The following is a 16,056-nucleotide window of genomic DNA, read 5'->3' as shown; positions in this document are numbered from 1 at the left end:
GGCGCTGAGGATGGCTCTGTGGCCTCTGCCTCAGGCGCTAGAATGGCTCTGGATGCAACAGAGTGACGCCCCAGATGGGCAGAGCATCGCCCCCTGGTGGGCATGCCAGGTGGATCCCAGTCAGGCACATGCGGGAGTCTGTCTGATTGCCTCCCGGTTTCCAGCTTTGGAAAAATGAAAAAAAAAAAAAATCAACCAATGAATGCAGAAATAAGTAGAACAGCAAATGGATGCTTCTCTCTCTCTCTCTTTCCTCTCTCTAAAATCAATCAACAAAAAAATTTAAAGTAATAAAATAATGCTATCTGAAGAGAACTCTTATTCCAATTTCAAACATTAGAGTAGATGTTAATAATGAAGGCAACTTCTAAACAGAATCGGCATTCTTTCAAAAGCCTAACAAGACTTTGAGTTCCATTCAGTGCTACCTTTCCCGACGATAATAAGGGGCTGCTTGGCATTCCTAATAACAGACGCTGCTATCTGTACAGCAGAAGGCTCTGCCATGCTGACAGGAGGTGGCATGCAGCACTCCGTGTACCTGGAAAACAGGGTGCTGTTAATTAGAAGAGACCAATTTGCCAATGTTTAATTGTGAAAATATCAAATATATATGAACAATATATAAAAAACAATAGTACAATAAACCCCCCTATATATGATGTAGATTCAACAATATCATTTTACCACATTTACTTCACACATACACATACAAACTTGCATAAATATTTCTTTTCCTGAACCATTTTAAAGTAAATGATAGGCATCAAGATTTAAAACTTCCCCATGCAGCTCTAAAAGATAGACTTTCTCCTATGTAACCATAATAGCCTGATTACATCTTGTAAGCTATAAGTTGCCTGACCAGGCGGTGGCGCAGTGGATAGAGCGTCGGACTGGGATGCGGAGGACCCAGGTTCGAGACCCCAAGGTCGCCAGCTTGAGCTCAAGCTCATCTGATTTGAGCAAAAGCTCACCAGCTTGGATCCAAGGTCACTGGCTCGAGCAAGGGGTTACTCGGTCTGCTGTAGCCCCACGGTCAAGGCATATACGAGAAAGCAATTAATGAACAACTAAGGTGTCACAACGAAAAACTGATGATTGATGCTTCTCATCTCTCTCCGTTCCTGTCTGTCTGTCCCTATCTATTCCTCTCTCTGACTCTCTCACTGTCCTTGTAAAAAAAATTTTTTTTAAATAAAAATAGTAAGCTATAAATTATTCACTAGTGTCATCTAATTGTCAAGTGAATAATGCCAGGAAATTTGAGTTAATGGCTCTATGTTATAGAAGTAGTTGTTGTTGTAGTAATAGTAAAAACATTCTAAAAACTAATATTTAATATCTACTATGTGCCATTTATTCTCATTTAAATTTCAAAAACAGTGAGGTTGGGTATTAACATTATCTCCATTTCACCACTGGGGAAACAAAATTCAAAAAGCGGCCCTGGCCCATTCGCTCAGTGGTAGAGCATCGGCCTGGTGTGCAGGAGCCCCGGGTTTGATTCCTGGCCAGGGCACACAGAAGAAGTGCCCATCTACTTCTCCACCCCTCCCCCTCTCTTATCTCTCTCTTCCCCTCCAAGGCTCCATTGGAGCAAAGTTGGCCCGGGCGCTGAGGATGGCTCTGTGGCCTCTGCCTCAGGCACTAGAATGGCTCTGGATGCAACGGAGCGATGCCCCAGAGGGGCAGAGCATCGCCCCCTGGTGGGCATGCCAGGTGGATCCCGGTCGAACGCATGCAGGAGTCTGTCTGACTGCCTCCCTGTTTCCAGCTTCAGAAAAATACAAAAAAAAAAAAAAAAAAGTAACATGCCCAGGGGCCAGGGAATCAATGAGAGACTGGACTGAACTGTCATTCTGTCTCCAAAGTCCCTGCCTTTAATCACTTTACTATACTTTCACTCACTGGGTAAGTCAGTCTTTTAGTACCACAATAAGCATCAGTAAAAGAAATACTGTATTAAAACTGTAAAGTATTTCTGGACACCAAGTCCTCAGCATTTTATTTAATTTATGCTAATTAATAAACACCATAATTTAAAAACTTTGGCATTATAATACAAAAAAAAAGAACATTCAACTCTTTACAGAATTTTTTTAACTATTTATTATTATTTTTTAGTTTATTCATTTTATAGAGAGGAGAGAGAAAGAGAAAGAGAGAAGAGAAAGAGGGGAGAGAGGAAGAGAGAGAGAGGAAGAGAAAGAGAGAGAGAGAGAGAGAGAGAGAGAGAGAGAGGAAGACAGAGAGAAGGGGAGGAGCTGGAAGCATCAACTCCCATATGTGCCCTGACCAGGCAAGCCCAGGGTTTCAAACCAGCGACCTCAGCATTCCAGGTCGACAATTTACCCACTGCGCCACCACAGGTCAGGCTCTTTACAGAATTTTTAAAGAAGGCTTCCAGAGTTAACTTACCCAAGACTCATCGCTCCCTCCCCCTGCCCAAAAATACTATTTTGAGTATCATTTTCAGGTATTACACAGAATAGATGTCCTTTTGGTATGACTCTCCCAAACAGAAACCACTCCTTGGTATACTGAGTGCACAGAAATGCCCACTTTCCCTCTGCAGTCACTAGAAAGCTACATGGCTCACAACAGCAAGAATGTGCCAAGTGCTGCACAGGGTGATACGTTAACCCAAGTATACATCCTTACCAGGGGTGACTCAGACACCAGGGAAAATGTTTCTTACATTTACTGTTCCCTCAGGGTTCATTTAAGGAGTAAACATCTGGTGTTGGAATATTTTTAAGTCACTAAAACAGACTAAAAATTTTTATGTTGTGTTCTTTTTCAACAGCCTTCTCATCATTTGGTTTATATTATGATGGGCACTGAAAGAATATTTTTAAATGAATTCAGGAAGGTCCAAGTATTCAATTAATTACACCTCAAAATAATTGCTAAATAACAGCGTTTTAATTAAGAGAAGTCCTCTGGCTAGAAGTCAGTTTAATTATTAACTCATCTAAAGTTAAAACAGCCTGACCGGGCGGTGGCGCAGTGGATAGAGCATCGGACTGGGATGCGGAAGACCCAGGTTCGAAACCCCGAGGTCACCAGCTTGAGCACGGGCTCATCTGGTTTGAGCAAAAGCTCACCAGCTTGGACACAGGGTCGCTGGCTTGAGCAAGGGGTTACTCGGTCTGCTGAAGGCCCACAGGCAAGGCACATATGAGAGGGCAGTCAATGAACTAAGGTGTCGCAACGAAAAAAAACTGATGATTGATGCTTCTCATCTCTCTCATGAATTAATGGTGAGCTTTTGCTCAAACCAGATGAGCCCGTGCTCAAGCTGGCAACCTCGGGGTTTCGAACCTGGGTCCTCCGCATCCCAGTCTGACGCTCTATCCACTGTGCCACCGCCCAGTCAGGCTGTTTTAACTTTTGATGACTTAATAATTAAACTGACTTCTAGTCAAGTACTTGGCCTTGGGCAAGTAGTTGACTTTCCTAGGTCTTTTCAACTTAAAAAAAAAAGTTAAAACAAATGAAGACTGACTTATAAACTGCTAAGTAAATTTTTTTAAAGGTAAGCACTATAATAACACAATTAAGAAAAAATATGACATTACTATTACTCACTTAATAGAATTCACATTCACCTGGAAGTTCACAAAATCTGCAGGTATGTCAACATAGCAAGCACCTGGACGACCATAAATACTGCTTCTCACTGCCTAAATTTATGACAAATAGAAAAAAATGTTGTAAAAATCTCAACCCTTATTATTATATTCCACTCAAGGATCATTTAAAATTGTAAAAGGAACAGTTTTAACTTTTTTGGACACCCCTAGCTGGAGATGTAAAAAATATTAATTAAATTTGAAGTACCCTCTATTAATTCTAGATACAGCTGACCCTTAAACAATGTGGGGGTTGGGGCATTGATCCCACATGCAATAAAAAAGTATAAATTTTTACTCTCCCCAAACTTAACTACTAAATAGCCTACTGTTGACCTTATCAGTAACATAAACAGTCAACTGACATATATTTTATATGGTACATGTATTATATATTGAATTCTTCAATAAAGCTAGAAAAAATGTTATTAGGACAATTGTAAGGAAAAGAAAATACATTTACAGGAAGGACTATATGTATTTATTGAAAAAACCCACATACAAGTGGACCTGCACAGTTCAAACCCATGTTGTTCAAGGGTCAGCTGTATTTTAAAAGAGGTTTTTGTTTAAAAGGAGAGAGATAAGTAAATACTCACTTAGAGCTTTACAATTACACTTTAGTCTTAGAAATTATTCACTAGGTTCTGCCGGCCAAGTCTTCATCACGTGCACTTTCACCTGCTTCCCAACCCTAATGACTTGGCAGTTTTCAGAAACTGTGATGTTGTAACATGTGTCAGATGATTTCTATAACACATGGTTTTGAAAAAGCTCACATGTAACTTCAAATATAAATTTAGTTGTTTAATTAAAATTATAATATGCTGTTTAATCAACTAAGACATGGTCTTATATGCATTAGTAGTAATTTTCAAAAATAATCTTTTGCAAAGCATAAGGAAAGGGAACCCAGGATTCCATTATAGCTTACTTTTTACTTTTCCATAATTAAAAAATATTTTAAAACTAAGGTATAGGAGAAACTTTTCATTTTCAAAAATGACTTATTTTATCTGTAAATATAATGGCAGTAAACATTAAAATGTATACAGTATTGTTTTTAACAATCTGAATATGTTCCAAATTGTTATTCATTCAATTGAGAATAAAAATGACAACTGAGAAAAACCAGTTGATTTGGAGGGTTTGTAATTAAATATTGTACCTTTTCAATTATAGATGGAATAGCTTCTATGCTGCTTGGCCGGACAGAGAACTTGCTATATAATCTACAAGCTTCAACCTATAGGCCAAAAGAAAATCACTTAAAATTCAGTTCGCAGATCATATTACTCTTCTGAAGAAAGACAAAATGTTAAGTGATTACTTTCAATTACTTTCAGAGGCAAGATGAAGACAATGTATTACCTGGACTGTTTCTTAAAACTCTATGCAAAGTTCAATCAAATCTCTGCCATAGCCTGACCAGGCAGTAGCTCAGTGGATAGAGCATCGGACTGGGATGTGGAGGACCCAGGTTCAAAACCCCGAGGTCGCAAGCTTGAGTGCCAGCTCATCTGGTCTGAGCAAGGCTCACCAGCTTGAGCGCAAGGCCGCTGGCTTGAGCAAGGGGTCACTTGCTCTGCTGTAGCCCCCCAGGGTCAAGGCACATATGAGAGAGCAATCAATGAACAACGAAGGTGCCACAGCAAAGAGTTCATGCTTCTCATCTCTCTCCGTCTGTTTGTCCCTATCTGTCCCTCTCTCTGTCACACACACACACACCCTCAAAAAAATCTCTGCCACAGTGTGATTCAGGAAGCAGTTTCATTTCTCAGATTGGCAGTAATGAAAAAGTTAGATAATACACTGCATTTACCACAACAAAGGAAAACAGGCACACTCTTAAACTGCTGGTGAGAGTATAAATGGAAAGGGAAGCTGAAAATATCTTATAAAAATTTAAATAAGTATATCCTTAGATCCAGAAATTCCACAGCCAGGAATACACATCTTCACCTGTTACATCTTCTTACAATAATAATATAGCTATTACATTTCTGCCAGTCCTGTTATATATTTTGTTGACATGCTGTTTGAATCATGTAAGATCAGTAGTGTTAATTTTTTACTGTTTAATGTACTTTGAAGCATGATATAGAAACTGTTTCTCTAGATACTTTTTGGTATGAAATCTATGGAATAATTGGTAATCTTTTTCCCATAAGCATGATAGAATTAAAATTAATCCCCAACTTTCAGTCTGTTCATAAACATGCTTTTTAGTTTTAAGTATTTCTACAATAAATAGATATGTATTTATATCCTTCTCTTCAAACTTTTGATTTCATCTAATAAACTTCTATTATTTTCCTTTTTGGGAAAAATATTTATAATAAATATTATCCTCTGCTTTTTTCCATCTATGAAGTTTTTGTAGTAACTTTAAATTTTCTTTTAAATAACTTATCTAATCCACTTATTTTTTTCTTCTTTTTAGATTTTATTTATTCATTTTTTAGAGAGGAGGGGGGGTGATGGGGGGAGGAGTAGGAAGCATCAACTCCCATATGTGCCTTGACCAGGCAAGCCCAGGGTTTTGAACCGGCGACCTCAGCATTCCACGTTGACACATTATCCACTGCGCCACCACAGGTCAGGCTCTACTTATTTTTCAAATACATCTATCAACATCTTCTAAATAACTGTTGTTATTCTCTACTCTTAAGTTAGAAAACTTCAATTCCCTTTCAAGAGTATAAAAATCTTAAATTTTCATTAACCTATATCAGTATCTAGTTTAAATTATATATAAAATTATATGTTTATATTTTGAAGTTCTCACAATGATTCCTGATTTAGCAACATGCTTTGCCTAATGGTTTTAACTTTGCGCTGTAAATGCTCAAATATAGTCATATCTTAAGTGTTAATCATTCACTTTCACCTATTTGCTTTCTACAGCTATCCTTAAAACTGCAGCATTCAATGACAAATTGTTTCAAGTTTTTAAAAATTTCCAAATATTTTTCTTTAGCTTTCCAAAACAAAAATAAACTTGTCCTGAGTCTACTCGTAAGTCATTCTGAGAAGATTTTTCCTCTCAAATTTTTACTTCCTCAGAGTCTGAGGGGCATAGTCCAAAACCATTTTTATTGCTGCACTATCTTGACTCTTTGAACAACTTCTTTTTAAAGCTGAAAAGCCTGACAAAAAGTTCATTTCTTGGAAGATTTCTCCACAGCAGAGCCTAAGCTTTCTTAATATCTACACAGAAATTGTCTTCTAGTTCAGGAATATCATCTTTAAATTACCTCAGGTAACTCTCTTTCATTTTAATTGTTTATTTTGAAGACAGGACTGTTTATTTTTTTCCTCCACAAATCATTTTGCATTTATTTATTTAAAAATTACAGTTGATATACAATGTTCTTCTCCATAAATCTTACAGTATATAATTATGTTACTAAACTCGAGAGGAAACTCTTAGACTTGGGTACCTGAGGAAACTCCTGGAAGGCTCCCATCGTTTCCTGACTTCTTTCAGAGGAACCACCAATCACAATCAAGGGCCTGAAATAATTCATTTTTTAAAAGAGAATTACAAATGAGATCAACTTGTAAAATACTCAGCATAAGTGGCCAAAAAATAATAAACAATCAATGAATGTTAAAGAGGAAATGAGAATTACATTTTCCCTTAAAATTTTTAGATTTAAAGACTGAGAAAATAACCCAATGTGAGAGAATGCTTCCTCAATTTCAGAAACATCTGAAATTTATGGTAAATGCTCTCCCTCCATGCCCCTCTCCACCCCTTTTGATGCTGGTGCTAAAGCTCTAAGTTGGCAGAATGAGAGGAATTCCTTAGCAATAACATTCTTTTCCTTCAAGAAGAAAAAAACAACAACGATTAAATAGTTTATGAACTGATGAAAAGATAACTCCCTTTAACAGGATCTTATTGGCAAAGTAGCAGAGCTGAGGTTAAGGACAAGGTCAATAAATAAGTACTATAGACAGCTTATAAAACAAACTCAGTGAGTGGAGGAATTTTCAATTTTCTTACTAATTATCCAAAAAAAGATGAAGAATTAAATACATTCCTGCATACTGATCTAGAATCTTTAAAAAAAATAATTCTTCATTTGAAGAGAATTATACACACATTCACATACACATATAGATTTAGATATACAAGGGTCAGCAAAAGTAGGGTTTTTTAAATTATTTTTTATTTTTGCCAATGTGACATTCTTTTGAGTTAATAAAGCTATTATAAAATGATAATCTGCATGTCTTTTACCATACGAACAAAGAAAACCTACCTTTGCCCGTGTGTGTGTGTGTGTGTGTGTGTGTGTGTGTGTACACTCCAAAAATGTTAACAGGGTTTATCTCTAGGAAAAGGAATTATTGATAGTTTAGAATTTTTCTTCCTAATATTCTCCTTAATTTTTTTAAAGCTGTTCTCCCAAGTCTTCCCACCCCAGATCAGCAATTGCTCCACTAAGTAAAATCATGCACTGATATTTTTAAGAAAATGTTTTCAATAAAACAACCTAATTACCAACAGTTCATGTTTGCATTTGCCATGCCGCCCAAGGCATGCACGAGACCTGGGCCAGAAACAACAAGGCACACTCCCGGCCTAAAAGTAAAACAGAATGTATTTTATTAAAGGTAAGTCAGACCCTGGCCAACTAGCTCAGCTGATTACAGTGTTGTCCCAATATGCCAAGGTTGAGGGTTTGAACCCTGGTTAGGTCACATACAAGAATCAACCAATGAATGCATAAATAAGTGAAACAACAAATTGATGTCTCCTTCTCTTCCCCGCCTTTCCTCTCTCTAAAATTAATAAATTAAAACAACAACAAAAGGTGGTCATATGCAATACTTGACTCATTTCACTTAGGGTGAAACATGGTCACCTTCTTGGCCTTCAAAGGAAGGACATACAGATCTTTTCTATAATTGGTAAAACAATTACTAAAATATTTTTGCATTAGAAAAAAAAACAAGAGAAAGATATCAGTCTTCGTACTTCACTAACCTCTTCATATTTTGCTATTATATTTGGCTGAATTAAGCTGACTGTATACAGAAGCAAAGTTTTGACTGCTGAGTACATTTTTGTATGGAAAAAAAAGAAGTGTTTTGAAATTTTTTCTTCACAAGCATAATGTCAATTAATCTTTGACAGAAAGTCATTCTGAAATGCAGTATTCTGTCCAAATTTTTTAAAGTTGATTTGAATGCTTTAACCCTAGATGACTTTCTAAGCTTAAAATTCCAAAGAAAAGGTATCTTCATATAATTCAGTTTGTCATTTTACATTTATAAAGTATTCTGTTAGGAACCTCTGTTTAAGACAGCATTTAAAAGAAAACTGAATTAAAATATAAACTTGAGTTTACCTGCCTGTCAGATATCCAACCGCAGAGGCAGCGTAACAAGCCTACAAAGAAAACACACTGGGACTTAAGTATACTGGGATCCTTACAGCACATACACATATAATAATGTACTATTGAGACTAGAACTTAATTGTAAGGGAAGAATGGAAACATCTTCCATTTTAACAAGAATGTTCTAACTGTAAATTTCAAATAATGGTTTAGAGCAGGGGTCCCCAAACTTTTTACACAGGGGGCCAGTTCACTGTCCCTCAGACTGTTGGGAGGGCCGGACTATAAAAAAAAACTATGAACAAATCCCTATGCACACTGCACATATCTTATTTTAAAGTAAAAAAACAAAATGGGAACAAATACAATATTTAAAATAAAGAATAAGTAAATTTAAATCAACAAACTGACCGGCCCTGGCCGGTTGGCTCAGCGGTAGAGCATCGGCCTGGTGTGCAGGGGACCCGGGTTCAATTCCCGGCCAAGGCACATAGGAGAAGCGCCCATTTGCTTCTCCACCCCCCCTCCTTCCTCTCTGTCTCTCTCTTCCCCTCCCGCAGCCAAGGCTCCATTGGAGCAAAGATGGCCAGGGCCCTGGGGATGGCTCCTTGGCCTCTGCCCCAGGCGCTGGAGTGGCTCTGGTCACGGCAGAGCGACCCCTTGGAGGGGCAGAGCATCGCCCCCTGGTGGGCAGAGCGTCGCCCCTGGTGGGCGTGCCGGGTGGATGGATCCCGGTCGGGCGCATGCGGGAGTCTGTCTGACTGTCTCTCCCCGTTTTCAGCTTCAGAAAAATACAAAAAAAAAAAAAAATCAACAAACTGACCAATATTTCAATGGGAACTATGCTCCGCTCACTGACCACCAATGAAAGAGGTGCCCTTCCAGAAGTGCGGTGGGGGCTGGATAAATGGCCTAAGGGGGCCGCCTGTGGCCCGCGGGCCGTAGTTTGGGGACCCCTGGTTTAGATACTGAATCCAGTTTTTAGTTTTTCCAGGAATTTCTCTAGGATATAGTTTATTCATATCCTACAAATGTGTAAATATCTTCAAAATCAATAGGAATGTGTTCTTTTTGATTCCTAATATTGGTAATTTGCATTTTTTTCTAGGGTTTTATCAAATGGGTTAATCTTGTCAAAGTAGCAACTTCTGGCTTCCTTGATTATTCTCTATTGTTCATTTGTTTCTTATTTCATTTATTTCTGCTCTTATGTTTAGTATCTTATTCCATTAATTTGGGTTTAATTTGATTTTCTTTTTCTAGCTTCTGAAAATGTCATCTTAGAGCACTGGGTTTTTAAAAAAATCTTCTTTACTGATTCATTTGAGACCATTTTTTTTTCTCTCTCTTTTTTTTTTTTTTTTTTTTTGCGAGAGAGTGAGGAACAGACAGGTAGAAAGGGAGAGAGATGAGAAGCATCAATTCTTCCTTGCAGCACCTTAGTTGTTCATTGATTGCTTTCTCATATGGTCCCTTACTGGGGGGGGCTCTAGTGGAGCCAGTGACCCCTTGTTCAAGCCAGTGACACCTTGCTTAAGCCAGCGACCTTGGGTTTTCAAGCCAGCAACCTGTCGGCTCAAGCCAGTGACCATGGGGTCATGTCTCTGATCCCACGCTCAAGCCAACAACCCCGCGCTCAAGCTGGTGACCTCAGTATTTTGAACCTGGGTCCTCTGCATCTCAGGCTGACACTCTATCCACTGCCCCACCACCTGATCAGGTGAAACTATTTCTTCTAAGAACTGCTTCAGCTATCACGAGTTTGGTATTTTTTTATTATCATTCAATTCAAAATGTTTTCTACTTTTCATTGTGATTTCTTCAATACACTGATCCACAGTGATGTCTCCTTTTCCATTTCTGATATTAGTAATTTTTATTTTTTCTTTTATTCTTGATCTGTGTATCTGAAATTTATTGATTTTATTAATCTTTTCTAATATTTACAAAGTATCTAATGAGTTATTTTCAAATGTTGGGGGATTTTCTAATTAGTTTATTTTTAGATGGTTAGGTTACGTATACTATATGTTTTCAATCCTTGGAGATTTATTGAGATTTCCCTGATGGCCTGCATATGATTAGTTTTTACTTTTAAATGGTAGTTCAGCTCTTGATAGTAAGAAAGGAGGGTGCTAAACTAAATACAAGATAATCTGGGAAAATCCTTCTTCTTAGACTGGGACATAATTTTTTCCAGTATTTCTTTTTTGAAATAATAATAAATCGGGTATTATCTAGCTTCCATTCAACTTTATATGTGATATACTAAATGTAAATAAATCCACATTAAAAACATAAGTTAAAAATTAAAAATTATAATGCATCATAATCTTAACTGGTACGACTACCTTATGCCCCACTAAGAGGCTGAAGTTGCACAAAGTCTCTGTACTTTTCTGTTGTTGCTATTCTCTATTGGCCCTTACCACTTCTCCCTTATGCATGTAAGGCCAAATTCACATAGGACAATAAGAAGACAGCTCCTAAAAAATCAATGCATAAAATATTCACTGCAATAGGAACATTTATTTGGACACTGAGGAGTTCTGCCCCCTTATTAAAGCAGGGTAAGAAATCTTGCGGCAGAATGCAAACTATAAAACAATATATAACAAAATTATATTCCTCTGATAATAAGTGTTAAAGGTGAAGAGAGACTGGTTTTATGATCATAAAAAAGTCTATTTTCGGCCCTGGCCGGCTGGCTCAGTGGTAGAACATCCGCCCGGCATGTGGAAGTCCCAGGTTTGATTCCCAGTCAGGGCACACAGGAGAAGTGCCCATCTGCTTCTCCATCCCTCCCCCTCTCCTTCTTCTCTCTCTCTTCCCCTCCTGCAGCCAAGGCTCCATTGGAGCAAAGTTAGCCCGGGCACTGAGGACAGCTTCATGGTCTCCGCCTCAGGCACTAGAATGGCTCTGGTTGCAACAGAGCAATGCCCCAGATGGGCAGAGCATCACCCCCTGGTGGGCATGCCAGCTGGATCCCGGTCAAGCACATGAGGGAGTCTGTCTGCCTGCCCTCCCGCTGCTCACTTCAGAAAAATAGGAAAAAAAAAGTCTATTTCTCTACCAAATTACCTCCACTCAGAGGTAAAATAGTGTTTGTAGTAATTAAGAGAGTAGACACAGGAACCAAGTTGTTTTTTATTCAAATCCCAGCTCCCCTAATTTCCACTGTGTCATTTTAGCAAGTTAACTCTGTACCCTGGCTTTCTCATCTATAAAATGAACATAATTCACAGCATTGGTGTAAGGACAAAATCAGTTAATACATGCAAGATAATCAGGATAGTGACTGCACCCTGTAAGCTCTGAATAACAGGTATTCCTAACAGTCTGCCTACTTCCTGGAAAATTTCCTGGCCAATATATGTCTTGATTATTCTAAGGATCTAATGAAAGACAAGTCACAACCAACTACACCTTTCTCTTTAGTACATCTATGCAATTGGAGGCCAAGACCTTTTCTGCTTCTCGAATAACTTCGGAACCTGTTCTCACATTCTCTAATCAAGTCTGCCTTTGACTGCCGCAGAATCAGGTCGACCGAGGGGCATTTGCACTGGGAATGTCCAACAGTCATCTCCAACTCATTATGTCCAAATATGAACTCATGACCTTTTCTCTCCAAATTGGCTCTTCAAATTCTCTGTACTCCTCATCTGAGTCAGTGGCACTATGATCCACCTAGTCAGTCACGCAAGCCCAAATCTAGGAATCATCTCCTAGCTGGTTAATGTCTACTCATCCTTCAAGGCAGCTTAGGCATCATCTTCCCAGGAAAACTGAAGTCTTAGGCTGAACCTGGAACCTTTTTCGGGTCTCCCACAGCACCCTGGATCTCTCTCAGGCACAGTATTTACCACATTATAATAAAACTATTTGTTTGTGTGTCTCCATAGCTAGGTTCTAAGCCCCTCAAGGACAGGAACTGTCCCTCATCTCCATACTCTGTGTCCAGCAAAGCATGTGGGACCTAAGGAGGCCCACAACTAAGCTTATGGGGACTGAACTAAAACTTTAAGCTGCCTTTCTGATCCATACTCTATGCAACCAGAATAATCTTTCTAAAGTACAAATCTAATCATGTTGCCCACCTATCTATAAAACCCTTTACAGTCTCACCCCGTGCCTACTGAAAAAATTCCACGCTCCTTTTCTAGCGACAGACTCTCTACAGCCTCCCCTCACCTACATATCCAGTCTCACAGGTCATCATACCTCTCAGTGAACCTAATGCAACAGTATGAACAACCATTGCCTCTACAGGTGATCTTCTCTCTCCTACCCAAAGAGAACCAGTCACCCTTTATATGTTCTGTCCACTATACATACATCTATTCTCAGTTACAATACTAGATTTTTTTTTTTTGGTGTGTCTTTCCCTTACCTTCCCAGACTGTGATCAACTTGAAGATCAAGACTAAACCTGCCCTGGCCAGCTGGCTCAGTGGTAGATTGTTGGCTCTGCATGTGGATGTCCTGGGTTCAATTCTCGGTGAGGGCACACAGAAGAAGTGACCATCTGCTTCTCCACCCATTCCCCTCCCCTTCTCTGTCTCTGTCTCTCTCTCTCTTCCTCTCCCACAGCCATGGCTTGATTGGTTCGAGTGCATCAGTCTCCTGGCGCCAAGGATAGTTTGTGGAGTCTCCACCTCAGGTACTAAAAATAGCTCAGTTATGAGCATGGCCCCAGATGGGCAGAGCATCGACCCCAGACAGGGGTTGCCAAGTGGATCCTGGTCTGGGTGCATGTGGGAGTCTATCTCTCTATCTCTCCTCTCACTTGTAAAAGAAAAGCAGAAAAATACTAAACCTCATTGCTTCATCATATCTCCCACAGGTTATGCAACACAGAAATTGGTATATAGTACATACTCAATAAATATCTGCTGTATGAAGAAACCAGATATCCTACCACTAGGAAAAACAGTAAAATATAAACCCCATTAATGGGCATTAGCTTCATCTTCCACACAGATAAACAGAATGTTGTTCCAACTAAGAAAAGTAGAAGGTAGAAGCAACACAAACTCAAGACCTGTTAGTTTTAAGATTAAAAACAAACAACAACCCACAATTCTCAAATCTATAGATAAGGAATGTTATTCAATTAATAAAAATATAGTAAGCATCCACATCATACAGAAGCCCCTAACCAAGCCAGGCACCATGGGAACAACAAATGAACCACAATCCCTTCTCTCCAGGAACTCTTTTCTGATGGCAGAGGAAGGGCACCACTTATGGAGATCAAGGTAGCTCTCTAGGCAAGAGGGGGCAAGAGCCAGAAGTGGAGGGCAACGGTGAGAGTGGAAAGCAGGAACAGTGAGCTTTAGATCCACTGACAGTATGTGACATTACAGAAGTGGATTCTTGACCCTGAACACAGCATTTTTAAGAAAAGGGTGGGGTTAGGGTGACAGAGGAAGAACTGACACTGGGTTGACAAAACGTTCTATCTTCCTTTCCCATGCTTCTACATAAGCCTCTAAGAAAGATGGAAGCCTGATGTTGTGGGACAGGAATTGGACCGGGATTTAGAGGACACCTGAGTTCCAATCATGGCTGTACTACCTGTGATATGTCACCGTGCACCACCACCTCCTATATAACAGGAGACTTGGCTTTCCTCTATTCATAGCACAGGTACTCCCTGAGTACCTATCATGTGCAGGAACCATGTAGGGGAAACACATGTGTCAAGAAGAAATAATATCACTGTGCTCCTGAAGCTCACAAACTATTAGGGAAGTCAGACCCGACAAATGATACACAGAAATAAACAGGCAGTTATGACAGTGAAGGACAGGAGACCCAGATTCAGCCTTGAACGCTGTCCCAATTCTGACACTCTACACTTGGCAGAGCACAATCGTGTACAGTGTTAAGGGCATGGACTCCAGATCGAGAACACCTGGGTTTAAATCTTGACTCCTCCGCTTAACAGTTGTCACCACAGGCAAGTTACTTAACCTCTCTGTGCCAACTACCATGAATAGTTCTTGCCTCATAAATTTGTTGTGATTGATGCGTGTAAAGTAGTAGAATAGTAGTAAACACCGAGTGTCTGCGATGACTATGTGCCATTATTATTAATCATTAACAAAATGCGTTCAGCTCCCAGCATCCATACTTACCGCTTGCTCATTCCTCATCCCGACATATCTGATGCCCACTTGTTGGGCGGCAATGGCAATTTCGGTCACTGGGATACCTACGATGCCAAACATGTACTTCACATCCTGGGGGGGGGGGGGCAAGAACAGGGGGTTAAATGCCCCAGCCCCCGTCACATGGTCCCCTCCAGGGCGCTAGAAAGAAAACCTCCCGCCCTCCCACTCCCACCGCAATCCTCATCCTCCACACACGTCCGCCCCCGCTGGGGTCAGCAGGAGCTTTTCCCTGCAGGCAGGTCCCTTGTACCTGCGTTTTCAGGGCCTGGGCGATGACTGTAGCCCCAGACACCTGCTCCTCGCCTTCGTCGTTGGATTCTAAGTTACTCGTGGACATCTCCCACCTACAAGTTCAACACAATCCCGCAGTCGTCAGCAGGATGACACCAAGTCGCTCCGCAAAAGGAACCCGGGAGACAAGTCCCCTGACTGACAGGAGGGCAACCAACAGCTTTAAAAGTGGAGAGGAAGGGGCGGGGCTAAAACCAATCCACGCTCCGGTGAGGTGCTTTGTAAATACGCGCTCTCTCCAATCAGAACCTTTCTTGCCCTTTTGTCTTCTCCTCCATTCGCGGGGTCAGAGTGCCAGGAGGCGGGGTTGCGGGACGCTGCGGCCTGGCCTCCGTTGAGAAGGTAAGAAACCGAAACTCGGGAGGCTTCTTACCGAAGGCTACTAGCCCAGCCACTTCAGGTCCCTGTAGTCCAGGCCGGAGGACCGGAGAAGGCGCAGAGGGGGCGTGGCGCAGGCCTCTGGCCCCGCCCCTGCCCCGGGGTAGGTGGGGGCTCTCGGGCCTGTGGGCAGTTGCCGCAAGGGCTATTGGGATCCGGTCGCGCTGGGTTGCTCTTAGTGCTGGGCAAAGTGGTTCTTGGGTCGTGTTGTGCGGC

At 40.4% G+C, this 16,056-nt stretch overlaps 2 protein-coding genes across 4 annotated transcripts in view; one reads left to right on the top strand and one right to left on the bottom strand.

Moving 5' to 3' along the window:
- The window catches only part of HACL1 (2-hydroxyacyl-CoA lyase 1), a 39,977-nt gene extending 24,359 nt beyond the window's left edge, over positions 1–15,618 (bottom strand). The window contains exons 1-8 of one of the 2 annotated variants that reach the window (XM_066244384.1): positions 15,422–15,618; positions 15,136–15,240; positions 9,002–9,042; positions 8,152–8,232; positions 7,082–7,154; positions 4,807–4,884; positions 3,595–3,689; positions 429–541 (exon numbers count right to left, since the gene is read on the bottom strand). In XM_066244384.1, the coding sequence (XP_066100481.1) occupies positions 429–541; positions 3,595–3,689; positions 4,807–4,884; positions 7,082–7,154; positions 8,152–8,232; positions 9,002–9,042; positions 15,136–15,240; positions 15,422–15,508 (673 nt within the window). In that variant the 5' untranslated portion in view covers positions 15,509–15,618. The remainder of the gene's footprint in view (positions 1–428; positions 542–3,594; positions 3,690–4,806; positions 4,885–7,081; positions 7,155–8,151; positions 8,233–9,001; positions 9,043–15,135; positions 15,241–15,421) is intronic. The other variant, XM_066244385.1, reaches the window with a different exon arrangement.
- Positions 15,619–15,668: 50 nt separating this feature from the next.
- Positions 15,669–16,056, top strand: part of BTD (biotinidase) — a 30,143-nt gene continuing 29,755 nt past the window's right edge. The window contains exon 1 of one of the 2 annotated variants that reach the window (XM_066244386.1): positions 15,669–15,804. The gene's annotated coding sequence lies outside the window, so the exon portion shown is untranslated. The other variant, XM_066244388.1, reaches the window with a different exon arrangement.

This window comes from Saccopteryx bilineata, chromosome 10, assembly GCF_036850765.1.
Source record: "Saccopteryx bilineata isolate mSacBil1 chromosome 10, mSacBil1_pri_phased_curated, whole genome shotgun sequence".
Taxonomy (NCBI): Eukaryota; Metazoa; Chordata; class Mammalia; order Chiroptera; family Emballonuridae; genus Saccopteryx; species Saccopteryx bilineata.
Note: the sequence above shows the minus strand (reverse complement) of the source record. Positions and strands in the feature narration are given on the sequence as shown.